We start from the raw sequence: 22,555 nt of genomic DNA, 5'->3' as shown, positions 1-22,555 counted from the left end.
ATGTCCTGCTAATTTCAGTGGGTGTTAGCAGAAATGTGTATCTGGAGGCATCAAAACGGGTGGTGGGACAGAGAGGAAGAACAAAGGAAAGAAAACTAGTCAGGAATACTAAAGGAGCTAAAAGGTAAGGGGCTTCACTGAGTCTGGAATCCTTGGGCAAACCCCATTTTCCTTCATCCAGAAAAGTCCAATTCCACTGCCTAGTGTTTCTTCCAGTTCTGAAGTTTTCCTAGGAGACATCAGTTCAGCTCACACCATGTTTTTCAAACAACTAGGAAAGACTAACCAAAATTCATATGCCATTGATCTACAGCCAAATGTGATGGAAGCAGTGGAAGTCAGTGGGATGGCTCTAAGGACTGGACAGTCCTCCACCTAAGTGCACACAGATGGCAGGTTCTATGCACACAGGAATGAGCCCTTGGCCGCCACCTCCTGGACTTCTAGTGCTAACAGAGGAAGAGCTAGGAACTGTCGTAGGCTAGGTTGCCTCAGAAGCCCTCAGGTTGAGAAACACCTGGTTAGGCCACAATTAGCAAAATTACAAGGCAGAGGCAAGCCAGGAAGTGACTCAAGAACCTGAAATAAAAAGATATGGAATTACCTCTCATTTGGAAAAAAAAAAATTATTTTAGACAAAAGTAATACAGGTACTGGGAAAAAGACACCTGAATGAGGAGGCCTCTTAAAGCTTGGCCAGAGCTTGCACCTCTGGAGCTGGATTCTGAAAAAGGGAGCATGATACCAAACTTGAACAGTGGCAGCTAAGGGCAAGCCTTAGGAGTTTTCGTCTCCTGCTCTGCAGCCTCAGACACTTCATCTCACTATGGCCCTACTGACTGGTGAGTGCTGACCCTTGATAATAAAAGACTGGTATGCTTATTTGTTCACCTGCAAAGCAAGAGAGATCTGATAACAAGACTGGCAGTAATAATGAATCATCTTAAGTATTTGCCAGGAATTGTCCTAGGTGCTTTATAGACAGAATTTCGGTCTCACTACATGGTAAGTGACTTGATGAGAACACATAGCTACTAACAGGGCAAGGATTCAAACCTAAATCCATTTGGATTCTAAAGCCTATGGTCTTTTGTACAACACTCTACATCTCATCTACCCAGAACACCAAACTACAGATCCAAGGAGGCCTTGAATACAGAATCAAGAAAAGACATGAACATTTTCTAGCCACTTTGGGGATATTTCTACCTCGGTATTTGGGATGAGCTTAAATAGAGAGCCAGGGCCTTCATCTGCCACTGTAGTTAATGACCCACAGCCTACTTTAAGGTACTGTCTCAGTTTTTCTTTTCATATTTAGATAGTAAAGGTTCTACCCTGATGTGTGTATGTCTTTACTATATGTATGTCATGTATATCATTACCTTTATGGGGCATTCCGGACCTAGTTCCCAAATTCTGGGACCCTGTTTGGTTCCTGTTGCACCCCATGCATGCACTGGGTACTACAATCTCAGTCTAATAGCTGGTCAGTGACACCTACAAAGAAAGGTGATCTATTTAAGGGGTAAAGGATCGTTAAGCAACAAAGTATCATAATAAGCCATATCATTCCATTTTTAGAGAGGGGATTCTTAATAGAAGCTGATGAGGCAAAATGTTTTAAATTAGATCCAAGGTTTGTAAGAAAACCAGCTTTGGTGTTAAGACATGTTCACAAAAAGTCATGCAGAAACAAATGAACAAGAAGAATTCTTAAACATTAAAATATGATCTGGCAAACTAAATATAGTCACAGGGAAACCACACAGTACTTGTTTAAAGAAAAACATTTTATGATAAATAATATAAAATCTGTTTGCCCCAGATATGCTATGAAAAGAAAGTTGGTGATAAAACAGTAAAAATGAATTGTCTTGGCCCAGTTAGTTTAAGGGGAACTTTCAGGATGAAGTAATGGAAAGCCAGGTTTGGAAAGTCATTGCTCAAAATAGAAAATAAAAAACCCAGCCTGAAACTGGAATTTCATCCTAAGAGCAGAGGTAGCTTATGCTAGCAGCATGTGGGACTATGCCAACGAAATGCTTGAAGATGTACCTGCAGGAGAAATTCTGTAACTGATTCTCAGAAAGTTTTATCACAAGACTCCTTTACATTCCTACAAACTACTGAGGCCCTCAGACAGCTTTTGAGTTACATCTATCTGATATTTATATGTCAGGAATTAAAACAAGTTTTAAATATTCACTTAAAACTAAAAATCTATTATATGTTAGTATTAAAAACATTTTAATGAAAATAACTTTCCTAACAAAAATATAACTTTTGCTATTCTCTTTTACTATCTAGCTGGACTCTCATATTTACTTCTGCACTCAATCTGACAACATGTTGCTTTGGTTGAAGTACATAAAATCTGGCTTCATACAGATATATAGATGGAAAAAGTTATTTTTTAAAAATGTTTTTCAGCTAATTGTGGATACTCTGACATCAAAATTCAACGAGTGATAGTTTCTTAAAGGCTAGTTTCAACACAGAATCTTAAATCATAGCAATGAACTTTTTATACTTGTCATATTAAAATCCTTTGGTCTGCGGAATCTCTGGACTGGTTTCCATAGCAGTTGTGCCGGTTTACATTCCCACCAACAGTGCGCCAAGGGTCCCCTTTTCTCCATGCCTTGTCTTTTTGACAAGAGCCATTGTGATAGGTAGGTGTGAGGATATCTCATTGTGGTTTTGATTTGCATTTCCCTGATGATGTGACGCTAGCATCTTTTCACGTGTCTGTTAGCTATCTGTATGTCTTTGGAAAAATGTCTATTCAGGCCTTCCGTTCTTTTGAATATTTTGAATAGTAACCCTTTATCAGATATACCGTTTGTAAATATCTTCTCCCACTTAGTAGGCAGCCTTCTTAATTTTGTTAATAGCTTCCCTTGCTGTGCAACAGTGATCACAAAAAACAGTGATTTTTCTTTTAGTTTTGCTTTTATTTCCCTTGCTTGAGGAGATCCATAAAAATATTGCCAAGATGTCAAAAAGTGTACTGCCTATGTTTTCTTCTAGGAGTTTTATGGTTTCAGGCCTTACATTTAAGTCTTTAATCCCTTTTGATTTTTGTATGATTTTATATGGTATGAGAAAGTCCAGTTTTCCCCAACACCATTTATTGAAGAGAAATTTTAAAAAAACCAACAACAGGACTAGCATATGATACAGTAATCCCACTTCTGGGTATTTTTCCAAAGAAAATGAAAATATTCAAAAAGATATTTGCACCCCTGTGTTCACTGCAGCAATATTCACAGCAGCCAGGATGTGGGAGCAGCTTAACCCTAAGTTATCTATTGATAGATGACTGGATAAAGAGAATGTGGTGCTATTCAGCCATAAAAAAGATTCTTGTCACTTGTGACAAAATGGATGGACTTAGAAGGTATTATGCTAAGTGAAGTAAATCAGAGAAAGACAAGTACTGTATGATTTCACTTATATGTGGAAATTAAAAGGCATGGATAAACAACTAGAGTCTATAGATACAGAGAATAAACAGGAGAGGGGAATGGAACAGTAAAATAGAGAAACAGGTGAGGGAAGTTAACAGGCACAAAAACAAACAGAATCCAGGGATAGAGCTCACACTTTGGATCTTTCACCCACGCGTGGTTTCGTAGCACCATGTATTTGCCACTTGAAAAATAGTGGTTCACTGGGTTGTACAGGTCTTCCACGTGTTGAAACATTTTGTGATGTAGTTATTTTAAAAATAATGTTCATTACCCGTATCATCAAGAAAGTCTTCTGGGTTAGGAAGCTGTGAAGCTCAAGTGGCGGGTACAAGTTTTCCAAGATTCTAATTTTCACTTGGAAAGGTTATTTCATCATTGTCAATAAATACTATCAATTGTATTCTTGAAGTACTTTTCTTGTAGTTTACTTGAAGTAACTACATTCACTTGAGAAAATGTCCACCAGCCACCCAAATCTAAATAATCATAGTTCATCTGTTGTTAAGTAATAATGGTGTTCCATAAAGAGAAGCTGGTTCAGTACCCAGTGCTGTCATACAGGTGCTTTCCTAGGAGGAAGCCATCGTGCTTCAGAACGCAGATGGTTTTGTTAGTTGGTTCTTATTGCAGTGACAGTGAAGAAAGAACATGACTACTGGTATGGCTAGCTGCCACTGCCTTGATCTATGCTAAGGTGAGAGCAGCTCTGCTCACACAGTTTCTGTCCCATTAAATAACAAGTATCAATACAGGAAAAGGACAAATAATATGTGAATATTATGGCAAAAATAATGAGGACTTTGTGGATTCCTGAAAAGGTCTCAGGGAAGGGTCCGTTGGATCATACTCTGAGAACCACTGTACTATAGTAACACCCATGATATACCTGAGACTCCCAGCTAATCTAATTTCTAGCCTTATACATAACTACAGTGAGAATCAACCCTGAATTAAAAAAAAAAACTCAGTGTCTTCTCTGGAATAATGTCTATTCAAGTCCTCTGCCCACTTTTTAATCAGACTGTTTTATTTGATACTGAGTTGTATGAGTTCTTGTTATTTTGGGTATTAACCCTCTACTGAATGTATCATTTGCAAATACCTTCTCCCACTCACTAGGTTGTCTTTTTGTTCTGTTGATGATTTTCTTTACTATGCAAAGTTTTTTAGTTGGATTTAGTCCCATTTGTTTATTTTTTGCTTTTGTTGCCGTTGCCTGAGGCAAACTGAAAAGATGCTCAACATCACTCATCATCAGGGAACTGCAAACCAAACCACAAGATAGTACCTCACAACTGTCAGAATGGCCGTCATCAGAAAGACAAGAAGTAAGTGTTGGTGAGGATGTGGAGAAAAGGGAACCCTTATGCACTGCTGGTGGGAATGTAAATTGGTACCTACTATGGAAAGCAGTATGGTGGTTTCTCTAAAAATTAAAAACAATTATCATATGATCTAATAGTTCCACTTCTGGGTATTTATCCAAAGAAAACAAACTAATTCAAAAAGATATTTCCCCCTTATGTTTACTGCAGCATTGTTTACAGTGGCCAAGATAGAGAAACAACTAAGTGTTTGTCAATAAATGACTGGGTAAAGATGAGGTATGTGTGTGTATATGTATACACACACACTGGAATATATACAAAAATGAGGTGTGTGTATATATATATATATATGTATATATATATATATATATATAGGGTGGGCCAAAAAGTTCATTTGGGTTTTTCCCTATGATGTCACAGAAAAACCTGCATGAACTTTTTGGCCCACCCAATATATACACAATAAAATATGTAGTATCTAAAAACAAATATAAAATGACTCGTAAACACAGAGAACAAACATGGCTGCAGACCTGGTGGGATAGGCAAACCAGGTGACTGAGATTATGAAGCACAGACTTCCAGTTACAAATGAATGGGCTTCCCTAGTGGTTCAGGGGTTAAGAATCTCCCTGCCGATTCCAGGGACATGGGTACGGTCCCTGGTCTGGGATCCCACATGCGGTGGAGCAACTAAGCTCATGTGCCACAACTACTGAAGCCCACGAGCCTAGAGGCTGTGCTCTGCAACCAGAGAAAACAAAAGCCCGCACAGCAATGAAGACCCAGTGCAGCCAGAAATAAGTAAGTCTTTTTAAAAAAAATTAAAAACAAATGAGTCATAGGGATATAATGTACAGCACAGGGAATATAGTCAGTAATACTGCAATGCTTTTGTGTGGCGACAGATGGTAACTAGATGTTGCGATCATTTTGTAATGTATAAAAATATCAAGTCACTATATTGTATACCTGAAACTAACACCATAATTATATATATGTCAATACAAGTAAGTCAGTCAACCTTAGATAATCTTTAGGCTACAGTGTGGTGGACTTGGCAAATCCCACTGTGGTTTTGGCCCCCACAGAGCATTCCCTTCTCAGGTTTCTCATCCGCCTGCTTGCGTACTTACGCCATACTGTGGCAGGATGCTCTGCACACAGCCCTTCCCTTGGCCAGGGCTTGGCCTGAACTGGCTGATTCCGTCGGGCACCTGGACGGTGATGTACTGGGCTAGGTTCTGCACGCAGCTGTAGCAGTGTTCCAGTGCCTGCTCTCTGGAGCTTCCACTGAACTGTACCCGGAACATACGACTCTTGTTCTGTGTGATAAATCAAAAGTTATCCTCAGCAACCCTCATCCTATCACTTTACTTTTATTTACTGTGGGGTCTTCCCTTTGTTTGCAGGGAAGGGGTGTCAATAAGGTAGCAGTTACCCTAGATTGTTGATGTGGGCATACAAAACACAATAATTAGTTTTCTTTCCCCTTTTGGGAGCTGTGCCTCATAATATATTCATTTCCTTCAAGGGACTGACATCAGCAAAAATGGAAAAGCCCATCGTAAAGAAGGTCAATATACTGACTGCAGTAAAAGATCCATGTTTCATCTTACTTTGGAACAAAGATTGCATACGGTCTAATTGCTTAGGTGGAGAATCAGTGAAGCTAACAGTCCTGGCTGAACAAAAATTTCCAAACCTGAGTATATAGAAGAGCTAGCCAGAGAGATACCACATTAAATAAGCCAGTGAATCTGAAAAACAAAACTGGGTATCTGTGGACAGGCAAATGCTAACAGCCAATGTATCTCATTAATTTGCAGTGCCCTTTTATCCTTAAAGAGGCCAGACTTACTACACATCACACAGACAAATCAATCACATGCTGCCTTTAATTAGCTGTATGATTTATATCCCCTGGCAAACCAGCAAATGTGGGAGAGATGCAATTGAAATTTTCAAGTGTGGCAAGTACATCAAATTTATTTTACTGTAAGTTTAAAAATAGAACTAAATTGTATCAATAACAACAATAAACCTATTATTTTAACAGAAGTAGTTTCCTTTTTTTCTAGTCTGATATCTTGTCTAGTTTTAGAAGACTAAGCTTATCCAAAAGCCACCCAAAATAGGTGATACGTATCGTGTACCTTTATTCAATTTCTTCTGTAAAGAAATTCGGATGCTAGCATAGTAATAGCATTTTGTATTTTTTAAATACACAAATCACATTGCTAACTGGAAAATGTTTCTAACTATAGTTAACAAAATCCTGAAAGTTGCTGTAAGCAGAAATCCTTGATTTTCTTGTTCACAATTTACACGATTTAAATTTTTAGATAAAACCATCAAGCAAAGCCACATCTTTAGGATACAGAAAACTTGGCATGGCTAGGCAGTGGTAAGGTGTCATGTCCATTGACACTGCTGCCCATTCACTGCCTCTCTTGGGTTCTCTTCATTTTTTAATTCATTAAATTTCTTCCCCTGAGTATAAAGGTAATCCATTATCATTGCCCCCTCCAACAATGAAAAAATATGAATACTTTTGAGTATTGCCTATTCATTTCCTTAGCCATTTTTCTCTTGGATGAATAATCCCCAAATTATCAAGAGTCTTTGAAAGCTAACTTTCCTGAAGGAATGGGGAAGAACTCATAAAGAGAACTCCACATTGAGTTTTTGCTAATTCTATGAATCTTCTGTGAAACTGAGCTTTCTTGTTTACAATTAATTAGCTATTTCCACCTCTCCCTAGTTTAGACTGTAAATAGGGACATCTATATGTAGCACCTTTGTATCAGCTATTTCCATGATGATTCTGTAATCAACCTTTTGAGAAGTAATCACATAAAACACTGCTAGATAGGATAGAAAACTATATACAGGAACTAGAAAACTATATACAGAACAGATAATTATTAAGTATATAAGCAGGGCAAAAATCTCAGACCACTTGTCTGGAGGTATCTATCTATTTATCTATGTGAGTGTACACAACAATGAGTTTGGACAGTTAGTGTTTGGAATGTAGTTCCAGGAAATGACAAGGAAAGTTGTATGTCTGATAGCATAACTGTTGATTTGCTCCATGTTCCTTCTATAAAATTCTCAGACAGAATTTGAACTTATCATCTGAAACCAGAAATACCACTTCAATACATGTGGACCCAAGATAAAGCCAAGGTACGTCAGGAGAAATCTGAACATGAGCTTCATCTTCATCCCACATCCTCAGCATCAAAACACCACAACAGAAAACCTGCCACTTGGTCAACCAAAGGGCTCCTAGGTTTAAAATCTGGAGGTGATTTCTTTTTATGCCAGAATTAAAAGTCAGAAAGAGCTCCTTGTGAAATGAAAGTCTTTCATGCATACATAATAGCCACGAACTATCCCAAATAGACCGTCTCTGGTGTCTATCATCTAAGGAAACTACTGGCCATGTCACATGGCTTGTGAGGTCTTTAGTTTCCCAGCCAGGGATTAAACCTGGGCCCTCAGTGGTGAAAGCACAGAGTCCTAACCACTGGGAAGCCAGGGAGTCCCCAGAATTACTATATTTTAAGTGCCTTCAAGAAAATTATAGAGTTACCAAGGGAACATTTCATGCAAAGATGGGCACAATAAAGGACAGAAATGGTATGGACCTAACAAAAGCAAAAGATATTAAGAGGTGGCAAGAACACAGAACTGTACCAAAAAAAGGCTTTAATGACCCAGATAACCATGATGGTGTGGTCATTCACCTGGAACCAGACATCCTGGAATGTGAAGTCAAGTGAGGCTTCAGTTCAGTTGCTCAGTTGTGTCCGACTCTACGACCCCATGAATCACAGCACACCAGGCCTCCCTGTCCATCACCAACTCCTGGAGTTCACTCAAACTTACATCCATCGAGTCGGTGATGCCATCCATCCATCTCATCCTCTGTCGTCCCCTTTTCCTCCTGCCCCCAATCCCTCCCAGCATCAGTCTTATTCCAATGAGTCAACTCTTCGCATGAGATGGCCAAAGTACTGGAGTTTCAGCTTTAGCATCAGTCCTTCCAAAGAACACCCAGGGCTGATCTTTAGAGTGGACTTAGGAAGCATTATTATGAATAAAGCTAATGGAAGTGATGGAATTCCAGCTGAGCTATTTCCAATACTAAAAGATGATGCTGTGAAACTGCTGCATTCAATATGCTAGCAAATTTGGAAAAGTGAGCAATGGCCACAGGACTGGAAAAGGTCAGTTTTCATTCCAATCATAAGAAGGGCCTTGCCAAAGAATGTTCAAACTACTGCACAAATGCGCTCATTTCCCATGCTAGCAAGGTAATGCTCAAAATCCTTCAAGTCCAGCTTCAGCAGTACGTGAACCAAGAATTCCCAGATGTACAAGCTGGATTTAGAAAAGACAGAAGAACCAGAGATCAAATTGCCAACATCCACTGTGTCATAGAAAAAGCAAGCTAATTTCAGAAAAACATCTGCTTCATTGACTACACTAAAGCCTTTGACTGTGGAATCAAAACAAACTGGAAAATTCTGAGAGTTGGGAAAACCAGACCATGTTACCTGCCTCCTGAGAAACCTGTACAAAGGTCAAGAGGCAACAGTTAGAGCCAGACATGGAACAGCTGGTTCAAAATTGGGAAAGGAGTACGCCAAGGCTGTATATTAATCACCCTGCTTATTTATTTCACAGTACATCATGTGAAATGCTGGGCTGAATGAATCACAAGCTGGAATCAAGATTGCCAGGAGAAATATCAATAATCTCAGATATGCAGATGACACCACCTTAATGGCAGAAAGCAAAGAGGAACTAAAGAGCCACTTGATGAAGGTGAGAGAGGGGAGCAAAAAAGCTGGCTTGAAACTCAACATTCAAAAAACAAGGATCATGGCACCCAGTCCCATCACCAGCAAACAGGTGCAGAAAAAATGGAAACAGTGATAGACTTTATTTTCTTGGGTTCCCAAATCACTGCAGATAGTGACTGCAGCCATCAAGTTAAAAGACGCTTGCTCCTTGGAGGAAAAGCTATGACAGAACTAGACAGTGTATTAAAAAGTAAGACATCAGACATCACTTTGCTGACACAGGCCCACACAGTTGAAGCTATGGTTTTTCCAGTAGTCATGTACAGATGTGAGGGTTGGGCCATAAAGAATGCTGAGCACCAAAAAAATTGATGCTTTTGAACTGTGGTGCTGGAGGAGACTCTTATGAGTCCCTTGGATAGCAAGGAGATCAAACCATCAATCCTAGAGGAAATCAACCCTGAATATTCATTTGAAGGGCTGATGTTGAAGCTGAATCTCAATACTTTGGCCAACTCACTGGAATAGACCTTAATGCCAGGAAAGATTGAGGGCATGAGGAATAGGGTGTGAAAAAGGATGAGATAGTTGGATGGCATTGACTCAATGGACATGAGTTTGGGCAAACTCCAGGAGACAGTAAAGGACAAGGAAGCCTGATGTCCATGGGGTCGCAAAGAGCTGGACACAACTTAGTGGCTGAAGAACAACAACAAAAGTGGTGACTTATATGTTAAAGTGTTCCCACCCTCCTTCAAAATACTTCAGTTCTTACAACTAATAGAAAACTCCGTGAAGAAACAAACGTTAAGGATAAGTGCTTATCTCTTTACACTTATCTTCATGTACACACAAGAAAATGAGGCTTCACCTTCTGGGAAGCATTGGGCCCATCACATACTGACTCACAAGTGTGAATGGCATCTCCATGCAGAGATCTTAAGCTGCAGGCTCTGTAGCTAATGTATCAGGGTATCAGCAACACGAAGACATGGGCCCAGTCAGCACCACGTAGGAAGACAGCCGAGGAGATGTGAGAATCCTCACAAATGTGGCCGTGTCTTCCTGCTGGTTTTAGATTCATCACCCAGATCTGTAAGAATTTCCCATCGTCACTAGGACCCCAGCTGGAGCAGTTTACCCCACCACTAGCAGTGAATTCCTCTAAGTAGAAACTGGGGGTGGGGGAGCATGGAAAAGGGACTTCAACGTCTTCTTTGATCCTTTGTTTTGAAACCAAGAGGTGATACTCAAGGCTGAGGCCAGAGAGAACCATGAAAATATTCTTCGGTGAGTTACTGGAGGTGAGTCACAACAGTGGTTTAGGATTATTCCTTTGAATCAGTCTTTTCACATAAGGAATTAAATGTTGACTGTTAGCCAATCAGCCAAGATCATTTTGATTACAATTACTGAAAAAAAAAGAAGCCCATATTACAAACAGGCAGATCTTTTACAATCTACTTATTTCAGCCAAAGAGAAAAGAAACGTAGTCTTTATTGCCCCTTGAATTTATGTTAAATTTCTGATAAAGGAACAAATATTTTATTTCTAAATATTTCTATTTATCAATTTATAGAAAAATGTTTGTTTTGCAGTACTTGTAACTACAAGTTATCCAAGTTAAGAAACAAAAAAGTTGTGTGCCCTTTGTCAAATAAGGCAAAAATAACAGTGTGTTGGCTCAGTATTATATCAAAGGATTAAAAAAAGTGAAATGAAGAATGATCTTGATAGGAGTTAAAATTTAATATGTAATCCTGATAAAAGTTTCAGTAAATAAACTATAGTTGAAGGATATCTCCCTAACATGGTAAAGAATATCCAATCAACAGGCAGAAATATTCTTAACATCTACACACTTGTTCCCATTCAAGTCAGCAAGATGTCAAGGATGACTGTATAACTGTCAAATTACAGTGTTCTGGAAGATCTAGATAATCCAGTAAGGTGAGAAAAATAGTAAGTATAAACTATAGGAAGAAAATTATCCTTGTTTGCAGATTATAAAATTACTTTCCTAGAATTAAATTACCAGAGCTAATAGCAGTTTAGTAAGGAAGCTAAATTTAAAATAATTCAGAAAAAATCTGGTACTAGACAGCTAGAAATACCTTTGGATAAAGAATACCATTCCAATAACAACAGGCAAAAGGATCCTAAACTTGAATATTTAAAAATCTACATATAAAGTATATGGTATATACATAATCACTTTTAAAATTATATAACTACACAAAATACATGCATTTAACATGTAATCTCTACACAGAGAGAGTAAAGACTTTGAAGAGAAAAATTAGGCAAAAGCGGTAGATGGTGATTCACAGAAGAAATACAGATGGCTGGCTAACAAACACACACAAAAATATTCATTCTCACTAGTTACCAAAGAAATGAAAATTAAAGGAAGATGCTCATTTTTGCTTATCAAATTAGAAATTAGTTTTTAAATTTAAATTATATCACCCTGTTGGAGAGGACTTGGACAAATAGGCATTTTTATAGATCGTCAGTGCTGTAGAAACAGGAAAGACCTATCCAGAGGGCACATCTGCGAAATACACATTCATACTTCTAGTACTTTCATCTCAAGAACTCTGTAAATAAATCCTAAAGAAAATCAAAACATTTTTACAATACTGAAAAATCAGGAATTTGTTAACCGATTCATGGGGCATCCAAACAATAAAAATACTAGGTAGTCATAGAAAATCATGTCTCAAAGACTAAGAAATGCCTTGGTATAATGTTCCAGATACAATGTTAAGTGAGGAAAGCAGGATACAAAGCCCTCTGTAAACCACAATCCCCAAATTATAAATTATCTGTATGGCAGACACTGTTCACCGCCATGAGGCAGTCCGTACCAGAGGCTGGATAAGCCAAACAGTCACTGGCTAATCTTGGCAGATGGGGATGACCACATTACACTGTTCTGGTCCCTGAGACAGAAGCAGACATCTTTCAGGGACTATGGGAGGTAGAGAGCCTTACAGGGAAGTTTATGCTTTCCTTATAAAAGGAACAGATGAAGCTGGTTTCCCACGAATGGAAATATGCCAGAGCTGTAGTAGCCATTTTGAAAATGTGAAGGCAAGGCCAAGGGAATTGCAAAGGTACAAAGGACTTTGGTACAGTGGAGCTGCTGAGCCAGCTGCCAGAAACTGCCTGCTTCTGGCTTTTCTATTTAGTGGAAAAAATAAGCCTTTATTTTGCAGGGTGGGGCCATTACACTTGGAATTTTGGTCACATGCATCTGAACATTATTCTGACTGATACAATATATATGCCTAGAAAAAACTTTAAAATGTTAGTGATTTTTTTTGAGCAGTCAAATTATTTTCCCCTTTACAGTTATTTTAAAAAATTTTAATAACAAAAAAAATTAAAACTCAAATATCAGACACGTGGCATAATATAACTTTTTAGAAGACACATACATTCATTCAATGTGACACCATCGATAGGAGTCAGGAGACCAATGGGTGGTCCAGTTTTCTGATAGCTAGTTGGCTACTGGCTTATGTTGAATTCAGTCCCCTCACATGTGAAATGAAAACGGGCTCCTGAATGTTTTGAGTATGTGCTTCAGACCCTTTTGGCAGTCAGATGAAGCCAGAGGACCCCTTCTCAGAAAAATGTTTTTAATCACATAAAATATATGAGTTCAAAGGAAACCAATTATACTGAAGTATACTTAGATAATTCATCACACTGTTAACACTAATTTATACTCTAATAAGATACATGCTTCCTTACTAACGTACTCAATAAAAAGATCCAGCAGCAGGACTGACCACCACCACAACATTGGGGTGCGATGAGCATAAATGCCATTGAAGATATCTGAGACAGCTAAAAAGCTACACGAAGACATTCAATTTCTACTGGTGCAGGTGTGGGCTGATGCCAACTAGCATTGCTGAACGAAATCATAAATTTCAGTTAAAAGTCAGTGAAAATCCATGCAGTTCATGGACCCTCTGAATTCTCTGGGGATCCTCTGGAGTGGCTGGTGCTCTTGAAGACCTCTTTCAACTCTCAGTTTATGAGCCCAATAAAAATTAGGATCTTTTACCTGAACTTCAGTGATTATCTAGTCAGTGAATGTTAACAGATTGGTTTTTACAGTTATTTCTGAAAGAAAATAATACAGGTGATTAGTTTTCATGTTGCTTTCATGAGGATCATTCTTTATGTTTAATACAGCCAAGAAAGCAAATAAAAAGGAATTTTATTATTTAGTATTAAAGAGAGAAAAATGAAAAGACATTCAGTGAAGCATTTGAAAGCACGCCACCTTTAAAATCTAAACAGCAAGACAAACAATGATGTAACTCCACCTTCTCCCAATTTGTTTGGGGAGATGGAGAATGGTCGCAGAGCTCCGTCAGGCAGGTATTGACAGATCAATCACAGCCCTGGTTCTTCAGCGTCATCCCCTTATTAACTATGCTTCTGCCTCTCGATAGTCCTTGTTTCATGTTTTGCTCAGAATGCAAACCTTTCTTAAACAAATGTGTCCTTCCCAGTACCATTTCACCTGCAAAGAGACGCTCCTGCACCCACTCCCATGCTCACTTAGCAGATGAGAAGTGTATGAACAGTTGCTTGAAAACAGTTCGCCACACAGAATCTTACCTTTATTGTTGTTCCAAACAACAGACAATCCATGCGTCTTACAATCTTCAACCAGTTCTTGCTACCGATGAGTGAAAACCCCTCCTGAAACAAAATAATTAAGCAAAATTAGCAACAGAAGCAAAAGAGACATGAAGAATAGTTGTGATGCTGCTCCTTCGTATTAGAAAGTTGTCTATTTAGTTATTTTATAACAAGCACAATAGAAATGACTCAATATCACCAACTGCCAAGGATGGCCCTTCCAATGAGTCCCAGTATCTCAGTGCTCTTCCTGAATCATGATCAACATTAACAGTCTCAGCTTGTATTGCTTTTCTTAACCTTTTCATATTGAAAATCAACAAACCATTAAAGATATTTGCTATAAAATACAATGTTACGCCTCTAGGATTTGGCAAAATATAAATTTATAATTCCTGGAAGCCAAAGGTTTCCATTATACTAATTCATTAAGTTATCTGCCACATCCCCAACTATATAGTGAGATTTCTCTTCATGAGAATCTTATTTTCAGATTCCTATGAATGGAAAAATGGAAGCAATTTGGTTTGGGATGCCGAATGTCTAGTTATTCATTTCAATCTGAAAAGAAAACAAAAAAGGCAGAGCAGTAGAGGGAGGGCACATAAATCTCAAGGGAGGGACAACTGCTGGATCCTAAAGGTGTAAAGATAGACTTTTCTGTAGCTTACTAATAATGTAAATAGAATGGGCTGCCTAATGACTATGGCCGCTCATGAGAAGTGCTTAGCATTTAGTACTAACAACTCACTCGGGGAACTGATAAACCGACAGTATACAGAATCGAGCAACTGCATTTGCCTTAGTGTTAGTCCACCACAGCCAGTGGGGGCGCTGGAGGGACGCAAGATGTCTACAGCTCTTTATAAAAAAGGTTTCTGAACTCATCAAATCTCCCTTCCTAGATATGGATATGATGAAAGCTACAACCTGCAAAGAAATTTGTTGTTCAGGAAAACTGTAGGTTAATTTCTTGACTTTTTTTTTAAAGGAGAAAAAAAAGACCATTCTAAAATGCTAATTCTAAGAATTCTATCATTAATAGGAGTCTTTTTTTTTTTTTTTTTTTTTGGTAATGAAAAAACAAGTCAGGCAAACCATTCGTGATTTCTTTTTAAAACTCTCTCAGAATCAGCAAAAAGAAACGTATTCATTATTACCTCCAACATGTAGAAACCGCTGTTTAAAATGGAAGCATGTGGGAAACTGGTGCACATACATTGCTAGGAGGAGCCTTATGGAGGGCATGGTGTTATCAGAATCACGAATGCTTCTGCTCTTCAACCCAGCAGCCTCTGCTGGACTGAGGATTCCCTTCACAGATCAGTTTGCACATACGAAGTGATGCATGGATGGGGTTAAGCATTTCCATATTTTTAATGGTAAAAGATTGGAAACAACTCAGGTATACATCAACAGTGGACTGGTTAAAGTATGATACTCTATGCAATGACACACTAAACAACTGTAAAAAAAAAAACCGTGATGCTCTATATCAGTGCTGTCCAGTAGAAGTATAATTTGAACCACCTATGTAATTTTAAACTGTCTACTAGCTACATTTTAAAGATATAAATAAACCGGTAAAATTTTAGTATTTAACTTAATACATCAAAATGGAGTAGGAAATAGCAATCCACTCCAGTATTCTTGGCCTAGAGAATCCCATGGACAGAGGAGCCTGGTGGGCTACAGTTCATGGGGTCATAAAGAGTCAGACATGACTGAGCGACTAATATATCAAAACATGATCAAACACTGTAAAACATTATTAAGAGTTTATGTTCTCTTTTTTTGGGGACTAAGTCTTTGAAATTCAGTATGTGATTCACACTTATACCACATCTCAGCTGAGATGCTGTATTTTAAATGGCTAACGAGAAATGCAATCCTACCAAATCAATAGAGTTTAGTGGGAAAATATTTTACAGTGCTTTAATTTTTAAACCTAAATTTTAAATAAAAGTTAAAATTCTGTTTTTCAGCTGCACCAGTCACATTTCAAGCGCTCAGTAGCCACGGCTGGCCTACAGCTCCCTTCCTGGACAGTGCAGGTCTTTATGTGTTGATCTGTGAGGTACACTGTTCTGCTGGAAAGCAAGCTACAGAACAATGTCCATGATGTGATATCTTTGTATAAGGAAAGGAGGGAACATACAAGGTATACTCTTATTATCTGCTTGCATTTACATTTTAAAAGGGCTTCCCTGGTGGCTCGGTGGTAAAGAATCTGCCTGCCAATGCAGGAGTCTGGATCTGATCCCTGAGTCAGGGAGAAGGAAATGGCAACCAACTGCAGTATTCTCACCTGGAAAATTCTAGGGGCAGCGAAGGCTGGCAGGCTACCATCCACGGGAACGCAAAAGAGTCAGTCACAGCTCAGCGACTGAACAATAACAACAACATTATAAAAACTGGAAGGATGAGTACACAAGAGACTAATAAAAATCATTATCTGTAGGGAGCGAGAGTGAACAGTACGGATGGGGCAGAGGTTGAAGTAAGATTTTTTACTATGTATCCTTTTATATTGTTTTGACTTTTCAACCACATTAAGCCTCCTATGCATGCATGTGGGAATATTTGGGTAAACAAGAATTCCCATTCCAATATGGCATAAACTCAAGGAAGAGATGAAAGCAGGACCTAAATAAATCCCTCTATGGGAACCCTGTACTATCTTTACAATTATTCTGTAAATCCAAAGCTATTCTAGAATAAAAAGTTTATTAGAAAATAGATGAGCGGGCCCTGGCCCTGGCCTGACTTCCTCTAGTCCTCTGACTTCCTCCCTCTAGTCCACTGTGGACCCCTGAGACTTCACTTGGCTAGCTCACACACCCCTCCATGCTCAGCCAGGTTGGGAGTTTTCTCCACAGACACTGCCGTTCCATGCGGCTGCCTCCACGTGTGGCATCACACATCCCAGTCACCACCCCGAGTGATCAACCTGGCATCCCACTGGGCTCCTTTCCTCACTGCTCCCTCAACACCAGCCAATGCCCAGGTCTCAGAGAGCCAATCCCCAAACAGCTTTCTCATCCCACCACCCTCCTAACGTACGCTGTCTCTGCTGCATCAGGCTGCTCCTCACACGCTGATTTTGTTGTAGAGCTTGTTCCTGAAGTGGCCTTCCTTTTTCACTGGTCTTTTAAAACCCCACTTTATCCCAACTAAACCCCACAAGGCAAAGCTGGCTGACCTCTCGGAATTCTATGCTCTCTCAGGATCTTGTACTTACCATGCTATACTGTAATTAGTTACATTTCTTTGTCCCTGATAAGAATGAGGAGGAATCCCTAGGCAGTGCAAGGCAGGTTCTATGTGTCTTGCTGCTGCTGCTGCTAAGTCGCTTCAGTCGTGTCCGACTCCATGTGACTCCATAGATGGCAGCCCACCAGGCTCCCCCGTCCCTGGGATTCTCCAGGCAAGAACACTGGAGTGAGTTGCCATTTCCTTCTCCAATGCATGAAAGTGAAAAGTGAAAGCGACATCACTCAGTCATGTCCGACTCTTAGCGACCCCACGGACTGTAGCCGACCAGGCTTCTCAGTCCATGGGATTTTCCAGGCAAGAGTACTGTGTCTTACTACCTACCCCTTGAATCCTTGGGAACTATTGCAATGTTTAGCAAATGTCACTAGATTAGCTCCTGCAGCCCCTCAGTTCAGGACTCTGGAGTGGCTGTGCCAGAACAGGTATGGCCTTCCTCCCTGACAACACCTTTGAGATGAGCCATCTTATGGCTCTTACTTTTCAGCTTAGCCAAACCACCCTTCCTTAGAACTTCACACATCTCTTCCCTCTGCCTCTTCTCCCCGCTTTTTAACCAAGTTAACCTCTAACCACTGTTCATTTCCCCCTAACCCAAATCTCAGCTGGGTAACCCTAGGACACTTTACAATAGCACCAGACTTTTTTCTTTCATAGCACTTATCAGTTTGTGTGTATGTGTGTGTGTGTTGATTGTTTAACGTCTATTTTTTCACTAGACTATTAGCCCAGACAGGCAGAGGCTATGTTTGTTTTGCTTACTATTATACATACAATGGGAAATCTTGGTGGCTCAGTGGTAAAGAATATGCCTGCTAAGGCAGGAGACTCGTGTTCAATCCCTGGGTAGGGAAGCTCCCCTGGAGAAGAAAATGGCAACCCACGCCAGTATTCCTGCCTGGAGAATCCCATGGACAGAAGAGCCTGGAGGGTTACAGTCCATGGGGTTGCAAAGAATCGGACATGACTTAGTAACTAAACAATCACAACAGCAATACATATAACACTCATTATAATCTCTGACACTTAAAAGATGATTCAGCAAGTTTTACTGAATGAAATAATGAAATTTCATGAAAATCAACAAAATATTTCATGCCAATGTAGTTTCTTGGGAATGAGATCCACAAATTTATTACCTGTCCAATGATGTAGAACACTTTGCCTTTTTAAAATTTACACTTCATCTTATTCAAGATACAGAAAGAGCTTTTTCATTCTAATGTTTTGGGATTTAGTAAAAAGAAGTCTGTATACCTAACTACTTGTCATTCATACAGTCCTACATTTTAATAGTTGATCTCCTTATCTTTGAAAATCCACCTCTCGGAATCTCCTTTAAGGAGATGGCTCCTCTGTGCCACCTTTTCTAACTTCCTCAGTTAAGTGACTTGCTCTGCGCTCCCACAGCATGCTGCACCTGCTCCTACTGAAACACACACCGTCTCTGAGCTCCTGCTATGGCCAGCCACTGTGCTAGGGTTTAAAAGAGACCCAGAAGCTGCCCAAAAGGAAGGGAGGATGCATCACACCCACCCACGGAGCTCGCCTGGGATGCTGTCCCCCCACCCAGCCAAAGGAACCCACTGTTAACTGGTGAGTCTGCCAAATGCCCTGAAAGTGCTGGGGTAGAAAAATGGTTTGGAATTGATAACGGGAAGGAAGAGAAGTGGAATACTCTAGGAAACACCAAATTTATTATAAGACAAAAAGAACAGAAGCCAATATCCAGAACTCGAGACTAGGATGAGGAGTGTGGAAGCTTAGAGGAGTGAGACTTTCTAGTGAAGAATGGTCAGCGATGTCAGGTGATGTCCAGGGACAGCTTAAAAATAAGGGCTGAAAATCTGCACTGAAACCAGCAGTCAGGAGGTGCTGTGCACTGTAATGTCTGTGTGCCTGTCTGTCATTCTGTCTCTCCCCTTCTAGTTCCCCCTTTATCGAAAACTATGAAGAACATTCATCTTTGTATCTTGCATATCTGTTGAATAAAAAAGAATGCCAATCGCTGACACCCCCTATTTCCTCCAGCCATACTTTGACCCATCCTCTCATGCTGTCCAGCTCTGCAGTCTCCTTGAGGTGCAGTGGCCAGAACACCACACGACTCCAAGGTGGGGGTCACACTGCACTTTTATATAAAGAGAGCCTCAGGCTTCGACTTTCAAGTATTATAAATTATGAACTTCATTTCTAGATTTTAGTTATCCATGTTCTCCTTGGTCCCTGTCATTATAAGTAAGAGTTACAAGTTATTATAAAGATAAACCAAAATGATCACAATAAACTGTGGAAAATTCTCAAAGAGATGGGAATACCAGACCACCTAGCCTGCCTCTTGAGAAACCTATATGCAGGTCAGAAGCAACAGTTAGAACTGGACATGGAACAACAGACTGGTTCCAAATAGGAAAAAAAAAGAGTACATCAAGGCTGTATATTGTCACCCTGCTTATTTAACTTATATGCAGAGTACATCATGAGAAATGCTGGGCTGGAGGAAGCACAAGCTGGAATCCAGATTGCCGGGAGAAATACCAATAACCTCAGGTATACAGATGACACCACTCTTATGGCAGAAAGTGAAGAAGAACTAAAGAGCCTCTTGAAAGTGAAAGAGAAGAGTGAAAAAGTTGGCTTAAAGTTCAACATTCAGTAAACTAAGATCATGGCATCTGGTCCCAACACTTCATGGCAAACAGATGGGGAAACAATGGAAACGGTGTCAGACTTTATTTTTCTGGGCTCTAAAATCACTGCAGATGGTGATTGCAGCCATGAAATTAAAAGACACTTACTCCTTGGAAGGAAAGTTACGACCAACCTAGACAGCATATTCAAAAGCAGAGACATTCCTTTGCCGACTAAGGTCCGTCTAGTCAAGCCTATGGTTTTTCTAGTGGTCATGTATGGATGTGAGAGTTGGACTCTCAAGAAAGCTGAGTACAGAAGAATTGATGCTTTTGAGCTGTGGTGTTGGAGAAGACTCTTGAGAGTCCCTTGGACTGCAAGGAGATCCAACCAGTCCATTCTAAAGGAGATCAGTCCTGGGTGTTCATTGGAAGGACTGATGCTGAAGGTGAAACTCCATTACTTTGGCCACCTGATGTGATGAGCTGACTCATTTGAAAAGACCCTGATACTGGGAAAGATTGAGGGCAGGAGGAGAAGGGGATGACAGAGGATGAGACAGTTGGGTGGCATCACCGACTTGATGGACATGGGTTTGGGTGGACTCCGGGAATTGTGATGGACAGGGAGGCCTGGCGTGCTGCAGTTCATGGGGTCGCAAAGAGTCGGACACAACTGAGTGACTGAACTGAACTGAAACCAAAATGAAGCCAACAAAGTAAGAGAGAAAAGGATGTAAATAAATGGACGCAGAGATTAGATGTAGACAGGGCTGGTGGGGAAAACTACCTGTGTCCTCACCGTAACCAAGCCTGTTTCCCTTGGTGTTGATACTGTCACTGAGCCACTTTCTCTAGTGCTTTAGAAACCTCTCAGGTCTGACTTCACCAACTAGTTTGAGCAAGCAAGTCAAGAGGGTATCATAGTGGTCGCTGGCATTTAGCTAGGTAAATTAGCTTTAAAACCATGCTAGATATGATTGTAAGGGCCCTAAAGAAAACACAGCATTTAACTTTTATGGAAATAACAAGAGAAAGTGCTCACATTTGCTACAGATACTCTGAATGAGAGGAAAAGAGCACAGGAGAATATGGTTACAAAAATAACTTGATGACTAACCAATTCACAATACAAGTGAGTGCCCAAGCCCAGGGTACCAAAAGGTACCATGAATGTGAAGCACTGAGGTGCCAGGTGGCTTATTTGAAAAGGAGACTCTGACTTAACCATCATGATTGTTTTTCTGACTCACTTTCCTTGGAGCTCAGGGTTTGCGAGGTTCAAATTACACTGAAAACAGGAAAGAAAATATCCATGATAAGGGAGCTGCTACAGAATATGAAGGTGATGTGCAGAATGAAGAAAGAAAGCAAAAGAATTGGATTTTTTAATCTTAAAATGTCAATAATCACAACCAATTGCTATTTATTAAGCAAATAACAAAAAATAAGTAACAAAAAATAATTTATAGTTGGTATGAGGATAGATTTTGATCTTAGATTTGAATATGGACATTTTTCACTACATTTAGAAATACACAATACTGTACTTGGAGAAGAAATAATTGTCTTACTTGGAAAGAACTACACCACACTTACCATGAGGATAAACATAACCCTATCTCAGTTCAAACACACAGCCATTCAGTAACCTGCCTCAATTTAGAGTTATATTTTCCTGATTTGTAAGAGGTATATAAATAGTTTGGCTTCATGCTGAAATACAGGCTGTTTTGAAGGTGTAAGATACATAAATATTAATGAATAATGTCAACAAAACAAAGACCACATTTTAGAATGTTTAACATCTAGAAATCACAATATGCCATGAAAAGTCACAATCTGTTCCAAAAATATTTATTAAGGATCTAACATGTGCCAGTTATGTACCAGATTCTATGATTCCAAGTCAAATAACACATGGCCCCCACCCCCAGGGACCAATAGTTTGAGGAAATCAATCAAATGAACCATTCAGCAGGAAGAAACAAAACAAAGGTGGCAAGTTCACGTGTCTGCAGAAGCGCAGAAAAGAGGCATTAGATGATGAGGTCGGAGGAGATAACCCCTTAAGTGATTTTTAAGAGACTTTTATTTTGAAACAATTTATGTTCAAGTTTGCAAAATAGATTTTCAAACATTTATGACAGTACAGAAAACAGTATAATGAACTACCACATACCTATCTTCCAGTCACCGTTTTCATAATATGGTCAATCTTATTTCACAACTCCATAATACCATCAAATGTCTTTATCACTGTTCATGTTTCTGATTTTATTTTACACTGCTTCATTTTTTTGAATAGGGGTCCAAATATGATCTACATACTATGACGATTAATATGTCTCGTAAGTCTGGT

The 22,555-nt window shown here is 39.5% G+C and overlaps 1 protein-coding gene across 3 annotated transcripts in view; it reads right to left on the bottom strand.

The window, feature by feature from the left end:
* REC114 (REC114 meiotic recombination protein) overlaps nucleotides 1–22,555 on the bottom strand; it is a 183,228-nt gene that overhangs the window by 4,036 nt on the left and 156,637 nt on the right. For all 3 annotated transcript variants that reach the window (XM_042252146.2, XM_042252143.2, XM_015096854.4), the window contains exons 3-4: nucleotides 14,267–14,350; nucleotides 5,941–6,129 (exon numbers count right to left, since the gene is read on the bottom strand). In XM_042252146.2, the coding sequence (XP_042108080.1) occupies nucleotides 5,941–6,129; nucleotides 14,267–14,350 (273 nt within the window). The remainder of the gene's footprint in view (nucleotides 1–5,940; nucleotides 6,130–14,266; nucleotides 14,351–22,555) is intronic.

The sequence above is a fragment of the Ovis aries genome, chromosome 7, assembly GCF_016772045.2.
Source record: "Ovis aries strain OAR_USU_Benz2616 breed Rambouillet chromosome 7, ARS-UI_Ramb_v3.0, whole genome shotgun sequence".
NCBI lineage: Eukaryota > Metazoa > Chordata > Mammalia > Artiodactyla > Bovidae > Ovis > Ovis aries.
This window is presented reverse-complemented; position numbering and strand designations above follow the sequence as displayed.